This window comes from Elephas maximus, chromosome 25 (assembly GCF_024166365.1).
Source record: "Elephas maximus indicus isolate mEleMax1 chromosome 25, mEleMax1 primary haplotype, whole genome shotgun sequence".
NCBI classification, from domain to species: Eukaryota; Metazoa; Chordata; class Mammalia; order Proboscidea; family Elephantidae; genus Elephas; species Elephas maximus.
In genome coordinates, this window is record NC_064843.1 from 68,263,202 (window position 1) to 68,278,415 (window position 15,214).

At 57.5% G+C, this 15,214-nt stretch overlaps 2 protein-coding genes across 3 annotated transcripts in view; one reads left to right on the top strand and one right to left on the bottom strand.

Moving 5' to 3' along the window:
- Positions 1–10,471, top strand: part of PYGB (glycogen phosphorylase B) — a 114,612-nt gene extending 104,141 nt beyond the window's left edge. Inside the window, exons 16-20 of the mRNA XM_049869357.1 lie at positions 1,682–1,823; positions 3,572–3,779; positions 5,206–5,340; positions 6,963–7,029; positions 7,723–10,471. Of these exons, the coding sequence (XP_049725314.1) occupies positions 1,682–1,823; positions 3,572–3,779; positions 5,206–5,340; positions 6,963–7,029; positions 7,723–7,875 (705 nt within the window). The 3' untranslated portion in view covers positions 7,876–10,471. The remainder of the gene's footprint in view (positions 1–1,681; positions 1,824–3,571; positions 3,780–5,205; positions 5,341–6,962; positions 7,030–7,722) is intronic.
- A 78-nt stretch (positions 10,472–10,549) lies between these two features.
- Positions 10,550–15,214, bottom strand: part of ABHD12 (abhydrolase domain containing 12, lysophospholipase) — an 85,605-nt gene continuing 80,940 nt past the window's right edge. For both annotated transcript variants that reach the window (XM_049869386.1, XM_049869387.1), the window contains exons 12-13: positions 14,139–14,266; positions 10,550–12,829 (exon numbers count right to left, since the gene is read on the bottom strand). In XM_049869386.1, the coding sequence (XP_049725343.1) occupies positions 12,790–12,829; positions 14,139–14,266 (168 nt within the window). In that variant the 3' untranslated portion in view covers positions 10,550–12,789. The remainder of the gene's footprint in view (positions 12,830–14,138; positions 14,267–15,214) is intronic.

A 15,214-nucleotide genomic window follows, 5' to 3' on the forward strand; every position in this document is an offset into this window, starting at 1 on the left:
GGCAGGCTGCTAAGGGAGCTGTGCCTGGCAGGTGCACCCAGTGCAGAGGCCAGCTGCCCGCGGGGCATGCCCCCACCCCCACTGATGTGGGAGTTTGACAGGTCCCTTCCCTGCCCAGCAGCCAGGCTGGTTCCCCAGGGCTTGCCAGGCCTCCGCCACAGGTGGGCACGGTGCTGTCTGCATGCTGCCTCTGTCCACATCACAGGCGAGCCCCTGTGGAGCACCAAGCAGCCATGTCCCAGGTTGATGCAGGTGCAGTGTGGCTGCTTTATTCATCAGTGTGGGCCACTTGGAGCCCAGCTTGCTTTTGTTCTGTATTATTTAATGTGGCACATACTGTTGGAATCCTGGAGCTGAATCCTGATCCCAGTGTACTGCCACAGGGACAGGCAGGCCAGTCCTTATGCTCAGTCCTCTAGGGCTGTGTCCAGTCTCCTGCCGCTCCTCCTGCAGCTTAGTCCTCATCCGGGAACACAGAAGATCCGAGAGTACAGCCGCTTCCTGAAGGTTGGGCTGGTGCAGTGGCCCACAGAGGGTCGGACAGACCAGCCCTCAATGGAGGCACGTTGCAGGCTGGGCTCAGTAGGCTGCTAGCACATCCTGTGCTCCGGTTCACTGTTACAAGGCAGCCAGGTGCGGGAGTTGTGGACCCGTCCCCAGCCCAGCAGCAGCTCCTGCTTTGTCCCTCCCCCCAGAGTCATGAGGCAAATCCTAGATGCCACCTGCTTTCACCTGTCAGTGTGTCAGCACCTCTAAAGGGTATGGACTTTCTAAAAAGTTTAAAAAGCTCTATTGTGAGAAATGACAAACCAAGACAAAAGTAGAAAGGCAAAACGCATGCAGCTGTCCCGGATTCTCAGTTTTACGTTTATCCACATGGGCTCCGTCTCCCCAGGCGCTGCTGGCTGTTTCAGGATAAGTCACAGTATTCTGACACTTGACTGCTGAACACTTCATCAAACATCCTCACAGAAGGATGCTGCCCTCCCAAACCACTCAGGATGTGGACCCTTCATGAACAACCACACAGTGCCGCTGTCACCCTGAAAACAGCACAAATCCCATGGTGTCAAAGCTGCGGTCTGTGTCCACGGCCCTGTTGTCTGGGTACAGTCACAGGTGGTTGCAGCTGTTTGTGTGATTAAGGACCCAGACAAGGGCCTCAGGCGGAGACTACAGCCTGCCCGCCATGGCTCCCTCTTGCCTTCTTTGGGATCCCTTGGCAGGAAGCTAGGTGGTCTGTTCCCACACACTGCCATTGCTGCTGTGCCCTCTGGGGTGTCGTGATTTCCTGCGAGTCGGCAGTCAGTTCTAGAGGGCGTTGTTTCTTCCCTCTTCTAATTTCTAAAACTGAACTGCAGTCAGGAAATCACACTTGAGGAAGTGCCTTGGCAGAGGCTGCGGTGTCAGGTGTGGCGCGAGGCACCCAGGCCCTGTGAAGGACAGGTGTGAGACCTCATCCGAGTGGCTGGGTGTGGGGACTTTGAAAACGTTTAGGCCAGGGGCCACCTGACAGATGATGTGCAGAACACATCATGAAAGCACCGCCTCGGTGTCCCTGGAACCCACAGCCTTCCCACTTGGCCCTGCGGCCCTCACAGTGGCTGGGCCCTCTCCTCCCAGGGACCCATGAGGACAAGCAGACCCTTGGCACACTCTTTATGCTGACCTCCTCCTCCAGGCAGCTCCTGGTTACCACATGGCCAAAATGATTATCAAGCTGGTCACATCCATCGGCAGTGTCGTCAACCACGACCCCATTGTAGGTGACAGGCTCAGAGTGATCTTCCTGGAGAACTACCGTGTGTCCCTGGCTGAGAAAGGTATGCGGAAGGCCTTCACGGACAGTGGACTGCCCTGCGTGGGGATGAGGTGGCTAGAGGATCTGGTCAGGGCAGCAGGCCCCGAGCCAGAGCAGCAGGGCTGGGTGACAGTGCTCTGTCCTGCCGAGAACACCTGTGTGTGCCACAGGTAGAATGGGTCTCAAACCAGAGGCCCTCCCTTCTGCACTTCCCCTCTGCTGCACTTGGTTTTGTTGTCTTCTTCCGCCCTGCCTCCTGCTCCTGGGGCCCCAGCTGCCTTGCTGGCAGGTCATGCACCTGGCTGGTGGAGGTGTACAGCCGCTCTCTGCCCCGACCCAAGCCTCTCCTGCCACTCGCCTGGCTGCCATAGGCACATTGCTCCTTTGAGATGGCCTGTACTCGCCACATTGGGGCAGGTCCTGGGGACCCAGGAAATGTGTTGCTGCCCAGAAGAGGTATCTGGGAACACACGCGTCCGACCCAGACGTTCTGCTAACTGGTCACTTCTGGGGTACCGGCCCCAGAGCGGTTCGCCCAACCAGTGGTGGGTTCAAGCCTGGGCCGCCTGTGCTGGCCTCGAGCCTGGGCCGCCTGTGCTGGCCTCCTGTGGTGGTGTCCAGGCCTCTGTGCGCCAGGCAGGGTGACGCTGCCAGTGCTGCTTCCTGGGCTGCTCTGCGTCAGGGATGTGCAGGTTCCTCCAGGCCTTGTGCTGTGACCACGCTGCTCTGCCGGGCAGCCTTGGGTGGTGGCCCAAGAGGGGGACTTAGCGTGCTGGGCAGGGGTTGACCAGGAACTTCGGTGCCAAAGTTCAAGTACAGTGTCTTACATGCCTCTCAGCTGCCTGGGATGCACCCTGCATCTTAGGGCCGGCTGGGCCTCCTTCATGCTGGGGTCCGCGGCCTGAATGGCAGGGGACGCCGGTGTCTTACCCTGCTCCTGGATCAGGCTTTGTCCCCTTTTGACCAGGGCTGTCTCTGAGCTCCAGCCTCCAGGCTGGGGACATAACAGGGGAGCTGCATAGTGAGCCGTATGGCGGCCAGTCTGGCCAGTGTTGCCCTCGGCAGGGGTGGCCAGTCCCAGGACCAGGCCAGAGCTGCCTTTCTGCATGCCCAGTAAGGGGAACAGGGGCCCGTGTGGAGGACCCCTGGCTGCTGCACGTGAGTCATAGTGTCAGTGGCTGGTAGCTGATGTGGAACACTGGACACCCCGTTCCTAGTCACCAGGACGTCTGGCCTGCAGAGTAACGCCCGTGCATAGTCAGGTGATGCTTTTTAGTCCTTTGGTTCTTCAGGAGCCTTGTGGGCTGATTAAGACATGATGAGAAGGAATAGTAACACCGACAGACCAGGACCAGGGGCACCACCAGACTTTGGTTTGGCCATGGTCCCCGGGAGGTTCTAGAATAAAGGGCCTTTGCCATCTAGGAGGATTATCCACAGAAGGCTTTATTTTGGGTCCCTTTCCCTTAACTGCCCTGGATCAAGAAAGGGAGCCTGCAAAGGCAGCATGGGGGAGGGGGCTGTGGCCCTCTCCTGGGGTGACCCTGCTGGCACACCTGCACCATCTGTCATGGGGTGGTGGCTGCCTATTCAGGGAGGTGAAGAGGGACCTTGCTGTAGCTTGTAAAGGTGGGCAGCACCTCAGTATGCCTGAGGAGGGGATGCTGAGGTGGGCGCTGAGGAGGGGGCCCTGAGGAGGTGGGTGCAGAAGAGGTGGGCGCTAAGGAGGGGGCATGAGTACCGACCACCCTCCTGTGCTCCCATCCACAGTGATCCCTTCTGCAGACCTGTCCCAGCAGATCTCCACTGCGGGCACAGAGGCCTCAGGCACAGGCAACATGAAGTTCATGCTCAATGGGGCCCTCACCATCGGGACCATGGATGGTGCCAACGTGGAGATGGCGGAGGAGGCGGGGGAGGAGAACCTCTTCATCTTCGGCTTGCGGGTGGAGGAGGTGGAAGCACTGGACCAGAAAGGGTGTGTGCCCATTGCCCTGCCTGGGCCTGCTGGGTGGAGGATCGGGGCGGGGCCTCAGGAGGCTGCCTGTCCAGGTGGGCAGTGTGGGTGGCGTGGCACCGGGGCTGGCTTCAGACGTGGCTGCTCCTGTGCTGTCCTGACGGCTGCCTGTGCTGTACTCGGCTGGCTTTCTAAAATGAGGGAACATACCTTCGTCTAGAGCAGCACACAGGGTGCCCCTTGTTTCCCTGGTCACTAGAGCGTGGTGGGGACCACAGCACGGGGCAGGCGGCTCCCAGGTTCCCTTTATTGGCCGTGGGGGTGGACAGGCCATCTCTGGAGTCAAAGTTAGGGCCCTCCTGTGGCCCGAGGGTGCTCGGCCGACTTGGGAAATGGGGGCACGCCTGCTGCTGAAGTTCCTGTGTTGGAGTAAGTTAGGTTGACAGAGAAGTTGCAGAGAGCAGGGTCCCCGTGCTCCCTCGATCTCCCCTCTGTGCCTTGATCACCTGTACCTCTGTTGGGACCAAGATGCCAACGTGGTGCTTCGTCGTTAACCACACTCCAGACCCCAGGTCCCCGTCCCCAGCAGTGTCATCTTTGGGCCAGGGCCCAGTCTAGGCTGCACTGCGTGTCTACATGTGGCTGTCACATCTCCCTAGGCTCCTCGGGCTCCCTGTGCTTCATGACCTTGACCTTGAGCTCGGCCTGGCCTAATTCTGAGTAATAGTTGAAAAAACAAGAAAAGGCAGTATTGTCTAATTGCCTATACACTTGGGAGAGTTGGTGAGGCCTTGGACACCAGCCAGGTGAAATGCAAATGTGAATGTCACCTGAAGCATCAGAGCTGTGTCTTGGCCCTGTCCCACCCCACCCCACACTCGGGGTGCTTTCTGCTGGTGTCCTGGGCCCTGAGCACACACTGTCCATGTCCCCTCAGTCCCCTAAGCTGACGGCTGGGCCTGCTTGTCTCGTTTGCCTGCATTTCCTCTGCACCTTCACAGTCCCAGCTGAGGGGCTGTTCGCAGTTGTGGCCCCTCGCAGCAGGTGGTGGGGGTTGTGGTGCAGGGGTGGGGATGCTGGTACAGGGACTCCAGGCACGGGCCTGCAGGTGTGGGGCTGTGGGTACGGCATGTGGGTCTGAAAGCTCTGCCCACATTTTCACAGGAGGCCAGCCTTGAGCAGCTCCCTCTGCAGCAGAAATATCCTGTGGGCCATACATGGGATTGTACATTTCTAGGAACAACGCTTTTTAAAAAGCAAGAACAGCCGGTTACATTGACTTTGCGCTCACAGCACATCACAGCTCCAGCAGCCCTCTCTCAAGTGCTCAGAGGCCACCTCTTGCCAGTGGCTGCCATCCCGGGCACTGCAGGCCCTGAGCCTAGGGGAGCATCAGGGGGCTCCCACTCCGGGATGCTGATGCTGACTTCTGACCTGGTCCCCACAGGTATAATGCCAGGGAGTACTACGACCGCCTCCCCGAGCTGAGGCAGGCAGTGGACCAGATCGGCAGTGGATTCTTCTCTCCCAAGGAGCCTGACTGCTTCAGGGACATTGTCAACATGCTGATGAACCACGACAGGTGGGAGCCAGCCCCTCGTGGGCCTGATGCAAGCCTCGCTGCTGTACTCTGCAGCGCGGCCCTCCCCAGGGTCTGAGCATCACCGTGTCTGAAGGGACTGGGAGATCCTTGTCTCCCCAGCATGCCCGGATTGGGCCGACCCTCAGCCAGCCAGCAGGCAGGGCCACAGCTAAGCCAGCGCTGGAGCTGACGGTGCCGACCTGGGGAGCAGGTGTGATGGGCACAGGAGGTATCATGACAGTACTGCCTGGGGGCTGCCCAGGCCTCAGGTTGGGAGCGTCTCAGTGAAATGAGCACTTGTGCCCAAGAGGGCAGGCAGCAGGAAGGCTCTCAGGGAACCTTTTTGAAGTGGGCTGGGGAGGGTGATGAGAGGTGCCCAGTAGTAAAGCAGTACTTGTGATGTCAACATTATAATGCAGTTAATTCATCCTACACTGTAGTTAACATGGTGGAGGTTTCTCTCATTAAAACTTCAAGTCGGTTCTGACTCGTAACAACCCTATAGGACAGAATATAACTGTCCCATAGGGTTTCCAAGAAGTAGATGGTGGATTCAAACTGTTGGCCTTTTGGTTGGCAGCCATAGCTCTTACCCACTGTGCCACCAGGCTCGCAGTGCCATTGTGCGGTCTGATGACAGCTCTTTACTCCCCTCTGAGCTACACGTTGAGTCAGGCTCATGCTGAGAAGTAACCTGTCTTCTCCTTTGTTTCTTTTGGTTTAGTTTTTGATTGTCTATTACTTAAAATTTATTTTACTGTGATAAGATACATATAACAAAATGTTAGCTGTTTTGATTATTTTCAAGTGTACGGAGACACTGTATTCCCTGCTTTGTGCTGCCATCACCGTGGTCTGTTGCTGTTTGATGACTCTATCATCAGCTGGCTTCAGTCGGACCAGATCCTAACTGCACACACACACACACGCATGCACACAGACATCCATGTGCAGGCACTCAGCACGCGTATACTCACACATGCATAGACATGTATGTCTGGGTTGGAGGCTTGACCCTGGCTGAGATCCGTGGTGAAGGAAGAATGCTGTAATGAATTGTATTTCTGGCTCCGCAGGGAACAGCGTATTTCCATCTTCCTAAAGCCTGCGTTCGGTCCAGAACACCAGGAAATGAAGTCTTTCTTGTTTTACTAGTGCTCAGCCCCAGGAGATGTGAGGGTGGATGCGTGGCTGGACATGCTGTTACTCAGGGCCTCCGCCTGCCTCAGCCTTAACCAGGCGTCCCGAGAAGGCGGGTTGACGTGCAGGGCTGTTGTCACGTGGCTGTATCCGAGGCAGATGGGGCACATGCTGTGAACTTGAATTTCTTTAAAGGAGTGTTGGGGCAAGATGGTGTTTTTCAAAAGTTGTCTTCCCAAGACGTAAGTGTTGCTCACAGAAAAGCTCCTGTGGCCAGATTGCCCTGGCCTAGGCTGGCAGGACATGGCGTGGCAGGCTTCACTGCTCTTGCCTCCTGTTCCACCTGTGGCCCTGGAGCCCCTGGGGTTCAGGGCAGGGCCAGCCTGATGGCTGCTCTCTGGTATGGGCTGTGCTAGCTGCCCCCTCCCCGCATTCTCCACCCTGGTGCATGCTGCCGGGCACAGCCTCCTCTCCTGTTGCAGGTTCAAGGTGTTTGCAGACTATGAGGCCTACGTGGAGTGTCAGGCGAAGGTGGACCAGCTATACCGGGTAACGTCCCTGGGCCCCTTGGAAGGCAGCGGGGGAAGAGTTGCTGGGAGGGCCCGGGTCGTGCCTGCCTTGGGCCTTCTTGGGGAAGTCCAAGTTCAGCCTGTGGCCCCAGAGCACTGGTCAGGTCCCAGCAAGCTCTGAACATATCGCGGACATAGGTGTGGCCACCTCCCTGTGACACTATGCCTCCTGGCCACGAGCATCCTATCCTGGTGGTCCTTGTTGGGCCGTGGTCCATCCCGGCCCACTTCAGCAGCCCCACAGCTGGTGTGTTGTGATTTGGAGGGGCCAGTGTTGGCATTAGGCACTGCCCCCCGCCCAGGACCATGCATTTCCCTTGGCCCCAGAGCAGCCAGCAGCCCAGAGCATGAGTGACAGTGAGACAGCTTTTGCCCATTGAGCCCATGGGGTCGGAAAAATGGCCTCCGCTCCTAAGCCACGGTCTCATCAGGGCAACGGACCGTGGGGGTGCCAGGGGCTTGAGGCATGCAGACTGGGGAGGTGGGGGGAGGCTGGCCCAGAGGGTGCCATGCGGAGCTGGGAGCGCAGGGGCGCCAGCGGAGTCTGCCCGGGCAGTGAGCAGTGACAGCTTTGTGTGGTGTGGTCATATGGTTCTGGAAGCGCAGATTCCATTATGTGCCTTTGGTCCCATGATGCCAAAGCTCAACGGGCATCCTCTTACTCCCTCCACAGGACCCTAAGGAGTGGACCAAGAAGGTCATCCAGAACATTGCGTGCTCAGGCAAGTTCTCCAGCGACAGGACCATCACAGAGTATGCACAGGACATCTGGGGTGCGGAGCCCTCGGACCTGAAGATCCCCCCACCCAACATTCCCCGGGACTAGGTTCCCTGTGTCACTGTCCGCTCGTAGCCCACATCCATGCCCAGACCCTGGCCACTTCCAAGCCCTGTCCCCTCCTGGGATCCTATTCAGCTTTCCCAGCACTTTGCCAGCAGCCAGCGGTCCTTGCTTTTCTCACTGCTGTTTCCTGAAGGGACTGTGGATTCTTGGGGGTGGGGCAAGGAAGGAGAGGTACATGGGTGTGTGAAGTTCTCACGGGTTCTCAGCAAAAGCGAGTGTGCAAAGGGTGGCCATGGCTTCTCCAGAAACCCTCCAGGCACCTTGCTGAGCTTGAATGCCTTAGACTGTAAGCATGTGGGCCCTGGGTCTGTGGAAGGTGGCTGTGCTGAGCTGCCTCCGTCCAGGACTGTGCACCTGGGTGTGGGGCGGCGTGGGGAGGTCACTTCCTGTCTCTTAAGAGAGCTGTATTTTAAAACTTGGAAAATTTCAGACACATGCAGCATACAAAACTAGAGACCATAGTATGACCCACACCCCATCCTCCACAGCATCAGCCACTGGGGGGCGTTTGGACACCCTCCTCCACTGTTTTGAAGCAAGCCCCCCGATCCTGCATGGTCCTGTCCTTTAGAACTTTTTGTTTTCAAAGTTTGTTTCTGCCTTTTTGCAGTAAGGCTAGTGGCTAAGTAGGAACTGTATTGTCCAGTTTTATGTGAAGAGGCATTAAAAGATGTAAACTTTAACGTTTAAAACTAAAAGGTAGTTATTTAGCAAAAAAGCTCAATTTAGACTGGTACAGGGGCCGAGGTGGCCCATGTGGTGGGAAGGCTCAGAGGGTGGTGGGAGTGGCCCTGGGCCATGTCCACGGCCTTCCTCCCCGTGGCCTGGAGTCCTGGCTTGGCCAGTGTCACAGTGGAGGAAGATCTGGGATGGGCAGTGTTCCCCGCTGCCCCCCACCTGCTCTCGGCTCCTGTCCAGGGCTCCTGCCCTCTGCGGTGGGGCAGGTGTAGGGTCAGCGATGGGCTGCAACGCACTTGTGTGCCCCAGACGTGGGGACTGCGGCCCTGGGGTGGGGTGGGCTGAGACTACGATGGATACCTAGGGTGACTCGGGCATGTCTGTCAGGCATCCAGTGCACATTGTGATGCAAGGTTAGCCCAGTTTTACAGAAAAGTTAACATCACAAAGAATTGGAACTAGCTGAAGCTCTTCTTGTTTTAGTCACTGTAAATTGTGCTTTTTAAGTTTTCTGAACAAAGGAGGCAGTGCCATGTTTCCGACCTGGCTGGTGTACTCGGTGCCAGCAGGTCTCTGCCTCCGCCACGTGAGGCACCCCGCCCCCCAACCAGTGCACACAGCCTGGCCGGGAGAAGGGACCAAGCGGGCCCACGAGGGGAGCATGGCCAGCTCTGCCACAACAGTGGTGGGGTGTGCCCTCCCTGGGGCCACCTGGCAGGTGGTATGAGGGCTGTGTGAGAGAGGTCTCCTGACTGCCTGTGGGTACTGTGGCTCAGAGCCCCTGGGTGTTTTGGGGGGAGTGGCCAAGTTCTGGCTGTGGCTGTGTCCACCACTTGTTTGGCACACATGCCCCACACCCCATGGGACCAGTGTGTGACCATCACTGCAGCACTCACTGTCACTGCCCCCTCCCCCCTTGAGAAACTCATTAAATCTCCGTGGCCGTGGCTGGCATAGTATGTCTGCGTTTTATTACTGGCATGCTGCCCTGTGTGTCTCCAGGCCAAGCAGAGGGTGCTGGCTCTTGCTGCAACGGGGAGCAGGGATGGGCGCTGTCTGGAGGCTACAGTGACCCCCAGAACTGCAGAGCCGCGAACATGGGGAGTCAGGATGAGGGCAGTCCTCCTGCAGGACCCACATGGAGCCAGCCCTCAGTTCCTGGCAGGGGGGCTTGAGGGTATCTTTGGGCCCCAGTTCCTTCCTCTGTATGGAGAGGGTTGGACCGAATCATGGCCTGTCATTCTGGGTAAGTACAGAAAATTAGTATCCTTATCCCAGCCGCACGTGGGACTGAGCCAGGTGCTACGGCACTGCCATTCTGCAGTTAAGAATTGTCAGCAGCTTGGTGGACGCCATCACCCGGGGATAAAAAGCAAGTGTTCTGATCTCTGGTACGAAAATGTGTTGGTTCCCCTTCTACCACTGCAGAGCTGCAGGTCCAGTAAAAAGCTGGGACCTGCACTCGGCACAGTGTTACCCAAAGGACGCAAGCAGGGGCTGGACACAGGGCACCTTCGATTGCTCAGAGATTGGCATTCTGCAGGTCTCGCTGGGGGCTGGAGGCTTCTTCCTTGAGCACAACCCACCCTGGACCTGAGGGGCTAGCACAACCCTGAAGTTAGCAGCTGGCAGAGACAGAGCCTAGGGGCTCTACTTCCTGTCCCTGGGCCTGTGGGACTGAGAACCACATCCCATGGCTATGAAGCTCCACAATACGGATGTCCCCATGTCCGATCCCTGTTTTGTTTATGCCCCACGAATTGATTTCACAACCCACCAAAGTACCCTCACCCAACAATTACGCTTCATTGCTTGGACCAGGGTAAAAGTTAAGCTGCCCAGACTTGGGGGTCTGGGTGGAGTCTTGCTGCAGCCTGGTGAGCCGACAGGTGGCCACGGCAGCTGCTGCCTCTGAGCCCCTTTCTGGGGCTGCCCCCTCAGCTTCAGCCTGCCTGACAGTTGTAAAAAACACTGCCGACAGCTTGTATTTTCTTTATATCGTGCCTCATCCCCCCATAAAGTGTCTGAGGCAGCTTACATAGACAAAAAGTTAAAAAAATAAATGAAGACTTCAGCAAAGAGCTGGGATGAAGACGGATCCTGGACGGTGTGAGGACACAAAGTCCTCTGAGGTGGTGGGGACAGATGGAGAACTGGGCCTCAGGTTCCCCAGCCTCAAAGATGGGGACACTCAGGTGTGTGGGACCTGGAGGCAGCAAGCTTGCAGAGCATGGCTGTGCTGACCAGCCTCAGACCCCACCGTCTCTCATGAAGGGATGCACAGCCCAAAGGTGGATACAGTCACATGTCACTGACTCTCCAGGCCTCCAGGGCAGAGAGTAATTCAACAACAAGCTGCTAGCAGGGGCCCGAGCAGTGCCAGTGCTGATGGGAGGCTGGTGACACAGCTATGTCTCCCACGCAGTTCTGCCGTACGGGGCACTGCTGAGCTGGCCACAGGCGGTGGACGGGAGACTGCGTGTACCTTAGCTGTCAGGAGTGGGAGGCAAGCCCCTGTCCAGTAGAAGAAGACAGATGACAAAAGCCACCTCAAGGGGAGAGTCCCTTAGGAAGGTAGGCAGCTGAGACCTGTCATCAGTAGCTCCCAGATGCTTCAGAGAGAAGATGTGTCCTGCTTCAGCCTGTGGGCCTGAAAGCCAATCTCAGCTGCTACACTGGACACAACCCTTCAAGAAACAAAGCTCAATGGTCCAGCTGCTTGTGCCGGGTGTGCAAGTGAGCAGGCCAGGCCCTGCCCTGGTGAACTTTTGGTCTGAGATGTTCTGGTCTAGGACGTTCCAGACAGGGCCTGGGGAGGACAGCTAGCCAGTCCAGGGATCTGAGAAGAGGGAAGACACGACCTTACACACATACCACATGGATAGGAGTCAACTGTAGACAGACTCAAAAAGCAGGCATTTATACACCCTGCCCTGGTCTTTGGGAGACATTCTGAGATGTTACTGCCATTTGGTGTGTAAAACTGGCCTGACGACTGAAATGTAGGTCTCTGAGAGGGGTCAAAGCAGGTTGTATACGTCAGAGTCTTCACAGTGGTGGGTAAAAGCAGCAGCAGTGCGTGGAGTTTTACAAAAAGCCAAACAGAGACACCACCGGTGGGTAAATAAATGTATTTCATGTAACCTAAACTGGGTAAGTAGAGTTCCCCCCACTCCAGCGGCACGCATTCTTAAGTAGCCAGGGACTTGCCATATGTGTATCTGTAGATAGACCAAAGCACGTTAATCATGCAGCTGATGTACAGGTGACAGGTATAAAGAATGGCTTTTCTAAGCTTACAGGTGAAAGGCTCACCTTACTTAGGCCTGGGTTTTAGAGAAATGCCACCTCTCAGTTGGGAAGAGCCATAGCCCACCGTGAGGAAATGCCCACCCTCAGCCAGCATCCTTCTCTGTGGGACCTCGGGGGTCTTGGAGGAGGAGGGAAGGGAACAAGCCCCTCCCTCAATGCCTCCATGAGCTGCCACTGCCAACGCTGCCTACCCCCAGGCCCTGTGAGCAGTACCGAGGGAGGGGCTGTGGACAGAGAGGCCAGGGCGCTGAGGGGCACAGAGAAAACGACAGACCACCACCACAGTTTTATTCTTAAATAAATGCTCAGTCTAAGCCCAGGTTAGATGGCCAGATGGGAGGAACACGGAAGTACAGGACACCACCTTGACCCCTTGGTCTGCTGGTTGAGCAGGACCCACAACGGGTGGTGGGGGGCAAGGTGACCGCCAAGGAGGCAAGCAGGGTGGGCAGAGCAGGGGGGAGGGTGGGTAACTGACCACTTTGAGTCCACCTGTGTGGGTGGGAAGGGGCAGAAAGAACCCAGTCTGTCCCCGTTCTCTGCAAATGGGGTGGGAAAGCTCAGGTGGGGACCCTGAAACCCCGCACCCAGCCCCGAGACCCTGTACCCCGCCCAGCTCCAGATAGGTGGGATTGGCCATGCTGATAGTGAGGGACCAGTAAGTAGCAGCTGCCTGCTCCTGTGACTAATCCTTCCCAACAACGGCTCAAGAGTGAGAGGGTCCACACGCCCGCCCCAGCTCATCGTCCATGGAGGCCCACACCTCCGGTGCCAGCTCGGACTTCCTCGGGTGTCCATATGCCGGGTTCCTGAGCAGTGCTGATGCCGGCACGCCAGGGCCCAGGGTGCCAGCCGGCCAGGGAAAGGGGGGCAGAGGTCTCCATGTTTCCTTTTTGAAACCAGTCCTCAGTGGTGACGTTCCTGCTCCGATTTCCCCAGAAACTCCCTAGATCAGAGCAAAGCAATTCCATGAGCCACAACACAGGGGCCCAAATCAGAGGTGCCACCACCTCCATCCTCAAACGGCCCTGAGGAGGAGGCGGAACACACAGAGGCCACACATGAGGGAGGGCAAGAGGCCAGAGGACCAGGCATCAGAAAAGCATTCCTGTGAACTGGACAGCACTGGCAGCGTCTGACGCACGAGAAGAAAGGCCAGGTCTGTGAGCTGCCCTTCTTGTCTGAGGTCTACACTCTGCTCAAGCAATGCTCTATCAGCTCACTGTCCCTTCAGAAAGCAATGAGACCTCCACAACCATGTGGCCACACCTCCAAGAGAGATGGGCTCTGTCCCTAAAACGTCCCAAGGCGGCCAGAGAGCAACCTCAGCTTGAAGTGGAATTGTGCTGGGATGTGCCGGGCGGGGGTGGGTGGCACAACGCGTGCAGACCCGGATGGTGACGGCAGCACAGCACCAGCCACTGTCTTCACAGGGCTCACACGCTGCCACACTCCTGAGGCCAGGGGCTCTCACTGCCCGCCTCCCCCCCTTACACTGAGAGGTCCAGGGTCTTACAGAAGCCACACCCCAGCGGAGGGGCCTTGGTGGCCAGGTGGTGCCCTGGTGGAAGTGCTCCTCAGGAGGAGCTGGGCCTGGCAAAGGGAAGGGCAGGTGTTTGGTCCATGCCAAACTCCACTCCCTGCTACTGCAGCCAGGGCCTTGCCCTCACACGTGGGCCCTGCACCTAGGCTGGGGACAGCCAGTGGCTCTCTGGGTTGCAGTCCACGCCCTAGCCCTGGATTCTAGCCAGTGCACAGCAGCCTGATAGGGCCCCCAGTCTGCAGTGTTCTCAGGGACAGGAACCCGACAGATATGGGAAGAGACCTAAGGTCCGACCCAGGGCACAGCTGGGGTACCCAGTGTGTGCATGTGCGTGGTGTGTGTGTGTGTGTGCACAAGTGCACCTGTGTGTGGATGTTTGCATTGGTGTGCTCAGGCCTGTATGTGTCTGCCTGGGCATGTGTTCATGTGCCCATCTGTGTCTGTCTGTCTGCCTGTACAGCAGGGAGACCACCAGACCTATGTACCATGGATGGTCTAGAGGGTGGGGGAAGCACTTTCAAAGCCTTCTGTATGAAAGAGGGAGGCTTTCACATTACTATGACTCTTAGCCCACTGAGGCCCCTCCAAACGGTTCAGCAGCTGCCCCTGCCCCTGCCCCACCTCCCAGGCCACAGGACCCCACTGCCAGGCCTCAGCGAGTGCCTCAGACAGCCTAGGTTGATGAAGCCCAGGCAAGCAGACAACATTTCACCTCAGTATCCGTGGAAGCTCGGGGCTCTTATAGATGTACTTGTGCCTGTAGCCAAGGTCCGAATGAAAGGGGATGAACTGAACTTTGAAGTCCCGGAAGCTTCGAGAAGGTGCAGCGATGTTGTAGAGCTGGGGAGAGGGGCAGGCAGGGATCAGAGCCGAGATGAGCATCCTAGTGAGGGTCCCTCCCCTCAAACAGTGACCAGTCAGGCTGGTTCCTCCCAAGAGCAGCCCAGCTCCCCTCCCCCACTGCCGTAGCAGGGGTGCCTGTGCAGGGGGTGCTGGAGGGACCTGGGTGGCTTCTCAGCACTGTCTGCCCTCACATCTCTGCTCCCAGGCTGTCTGCTCCCTTGCTCAGGGGAGTGCTAAGGTAGAGCAGCTCCCAGTGCAAAAGGCACCCCTGGAGTGTGTCAGCATGGGGATGGGAAGAAGGGCAAGGGCTCAGACACCTGGGCGCCCCAGTCTGAGGCCAGCCAGATGCTGACCACTCATCCCCACCTCAGCTGCCCTCCCTCCACGGCTGAGTGCTGCACGGGCCTGAACTGTGCATCTCCTAGGTTTCTGTCTACATGCCCAGATCCCCACCGCATGCACACGCCTTTGAGCTGGAGAGGAGCCCACTCTGAGACGGAAGCATTCCAGGTCATGGGCTGTCTCTGATGATACGGCCGACGCCGCCCTTCTAGGGCTCAACACCGCCCCTGACCACTATGAAGTCCCAGGCGGTGCTCTTGCCTAACCCATTCTCAGCTACGAACCTAATCCCATGTCCTGGGGAGATGTACTTCAGGCAGCAAAGGTGAACCAAATTCAGCAAAAGCAAAGGCTATGGCCCACAAGACGGCATGCTATTCTTCTGGTATCAGTCCAGTCCCAAAAGGAAGAAACAGACTAGAGGTTTCCACATCAACTCTACTGACTTGGGCCACGGTGTTTGGGCTGGGGGAAAGCTCATCAAGGGGCCTGTTCCCCCCAGCCAACAGGTGCACAGCCCTCTTGCCAAGTCCAGGAGACAAGTGTCTCCCTGCCACCATCCACCTGGGCTCTGCTCCTGCAGGAAACTCTTCCCTGATGGGA